Raw genomic sequence first — 2,371 nt, forward strand, 5'->3', positions numbered from 1 at the left:
TAACTGGAACTTGATGGTGTTTGTATATCGGAGTACTAATTAATGCCATAAACCAGGTTGTAATTGGACATAATGGTTAGTACAGTTATCGACGAGTTGTAGTTATTTGTTTGTGCAATCTGTGCGTTTGTTTGATAGTTAATCCTATGTGCCGATGTGTATATATTGGACGGTTGCATGTGTAAATAAAGAAGCAAATGTTACAGAAGTGTTTTGTGCGTTAATTGTTGCGCGTCATCAGGTGTCCTCATGTTTAGCCTGCCGCGGCCATTGGTTGGAGTAGCCGCAACACCTGCAATAAACATGAGAACACAAAAACCTACGAACTAATCCCTAAACAAGAATAACCGAAACATAGAGTCATAATCATCATTATCATCATAATAAGAAAAGAATCCAAAATGCAAAAACACACCAAAAACATAACAACTCAAAATACTGGGTCAAACTGACCCAGAACCGTGACAGAACATACACAGCATCTACTCCTTGAAAGCAGTAAAGCAATAACAGTCATACCCAAAGAGGGATATGTTTTGCAGATTATTATGTTCTAGGGTGGTCTTGCTGTGATGAGTGTCTGTCCCACTATGGTTCAAATAAGCCTGTTATATATGTGTTATTGTCAGAACAGGTGATCAATACACTAAGGAAAAATTAATTTTCATTATCTCTCTCTACACATTAAAATATCATATGAATCTCTAAGATAATTACGGTAAGGTAATCGGTCTGATAAAATAACAGCTATGATGACTAATTGGGTTGTTATAATACTACAATTTCAAACTTGATACATATTAACCAGGGAAATTCTTGATACCATATTTGATATTATGGGGAAGATTCTGAACCCACCCATGTTCCACTAGCATATCGTAAATAAGAATTAGCAATAATGTAAAAATGAAGAAATATAAAAGTTTAAAGACATTAATTTGAAAATTGATTTAATTACCTATCATTTTACCTATGGCAGAATGAATATGTTTATGTTAAAACAACTGCATACATTTTTCATTAATGGCTTCTCCAAAGCACCTAGGTTGTAACCAAAACTCTGTAGCTCTGAAACTGTCGATATTACATCCTGGTTAGATGAGCATTGTACGGAGCACTGCAACATACAACTTAAAAAAATAAATGTGTGAAATGAATTAAAACTAATGTCATTTATTTTGCTTAAATATGTTTTCTTTGAAAAGATTGATTACTCTGTTAGACTTGTAATTATAAGAAACTAAAGAAAAACTTGTTGAGGAAGTTTGTCCTATTATCGATATGAACTATACCTGCGAAAAAGAATAGCAATAATTTATGAATAATTAAATGAGTAAAAATGACATTTTTATGTTTTACTTTTTGATTATGTTGAATGAAAAACGTTTTGAGTAACTTCAGCAAACTGATTACATAACAATTAAGGCACATTAGCATTAATACACGTAATGATTGTGGCATGACAAAAGAATCTTTTTAACTGTTTAGAAATTTCCTTCATTTTGAGCCCATAAATGAATGGATTAAACAATGGATGATAGAGCAATAATTGTAATGTCATTAGTAATCGAGCAACTTTTGGAAAATCTGATTCCACTCGAGCTATGCCTACATCATAGATACTTAAACAGGAAATACTGATTAAAACTAACAGATGGGGTAAACAGGTCTCTGCAGCTTTCTTCCTAATTTCTTTACAACTTTGATAAGAAACAATAAATATTGTTGTGTATGTGAAAACTATGAAGATCATAGGAAGTATTACAAGATCTAGTAATGCAACCACACCAAAGACGGTAATTAATCTTGATCTTTGACAGTGAAGAGTGTAAACTGCATTGTTACAAAATATTCCCTTTAAATTAAAGTTACACAATGTTGCTTCAGCACTCGCTATTGCTTGGATTGCAATATGAACAGCAGGTATAAGCCAAGATACGACCAGGAAAATGATCACAGTGGTTTTGTTCATGATAGTTGGATATTCAAGAGGTTTACAAATAGCCACATATCTGTCATAAGCCATGGCTGCCAAGAGAAAGAACTCTGAACTGCCTAAAGTGTAAAACATAAAAAACTGAAAGAGACAGGCTGAATATGTTATGACTTGTTTTTCAGATAAAAAGTCAATCAGAAGTTTTGGGTAAATATTTGTGCTGTAAAGGAGACAGTTAAGTAGCAAAGCTGCAATGAAAATGTACATAGGCTCATGAAGGTTTTTATGAATCCAGATCACATACACGATGGTAGAATTACTGCATATTATTATAATGTATAATGTAAAGATAATACAAAAATAAACATATCTGTACTTGTTAACCTCAATGTATCCATCTAGAGTTACATATGTGGTATTTAACTCCTCATCCAT

At 32.7% G+C, this 2,371-nt stretch overlaps 1 protein-coding gene across 1 annotated transcript; it reads right to left on the reverse strand.

Annotated features, from left to right (window-relative positions):
• Nucleotides 1–1,420: 1,420 nt before the first annotated feature.
• LOC101487245 (olfactory receptor 13C2-like) lies at nucleotides 1,421–2,371 on the reverse strand. Its single transcript, XM_004572006.3, has one exon. It carries the CDS (start codon nucleotides 2,369–2,371, stop codon nucleotides 1,421–1,423), a length of 951 nt encoding a protein of 316 aa, XP_004572063.3.

This window comes from Maylandia zebra, linkage group LG16 (assembly GCF_041146795.1).
Source record: "Maylandia zebra isolate NMK-2024a linkage group LG16, Mzebra_GT3a, whole genome shotgun sequence".
Taxonomy (NCBI): Eukaryota; Metazoa; Chordata; class Actinopteri; order Cichliformes; family Cichlidae; genus Maylandia; species Maylandia zebra.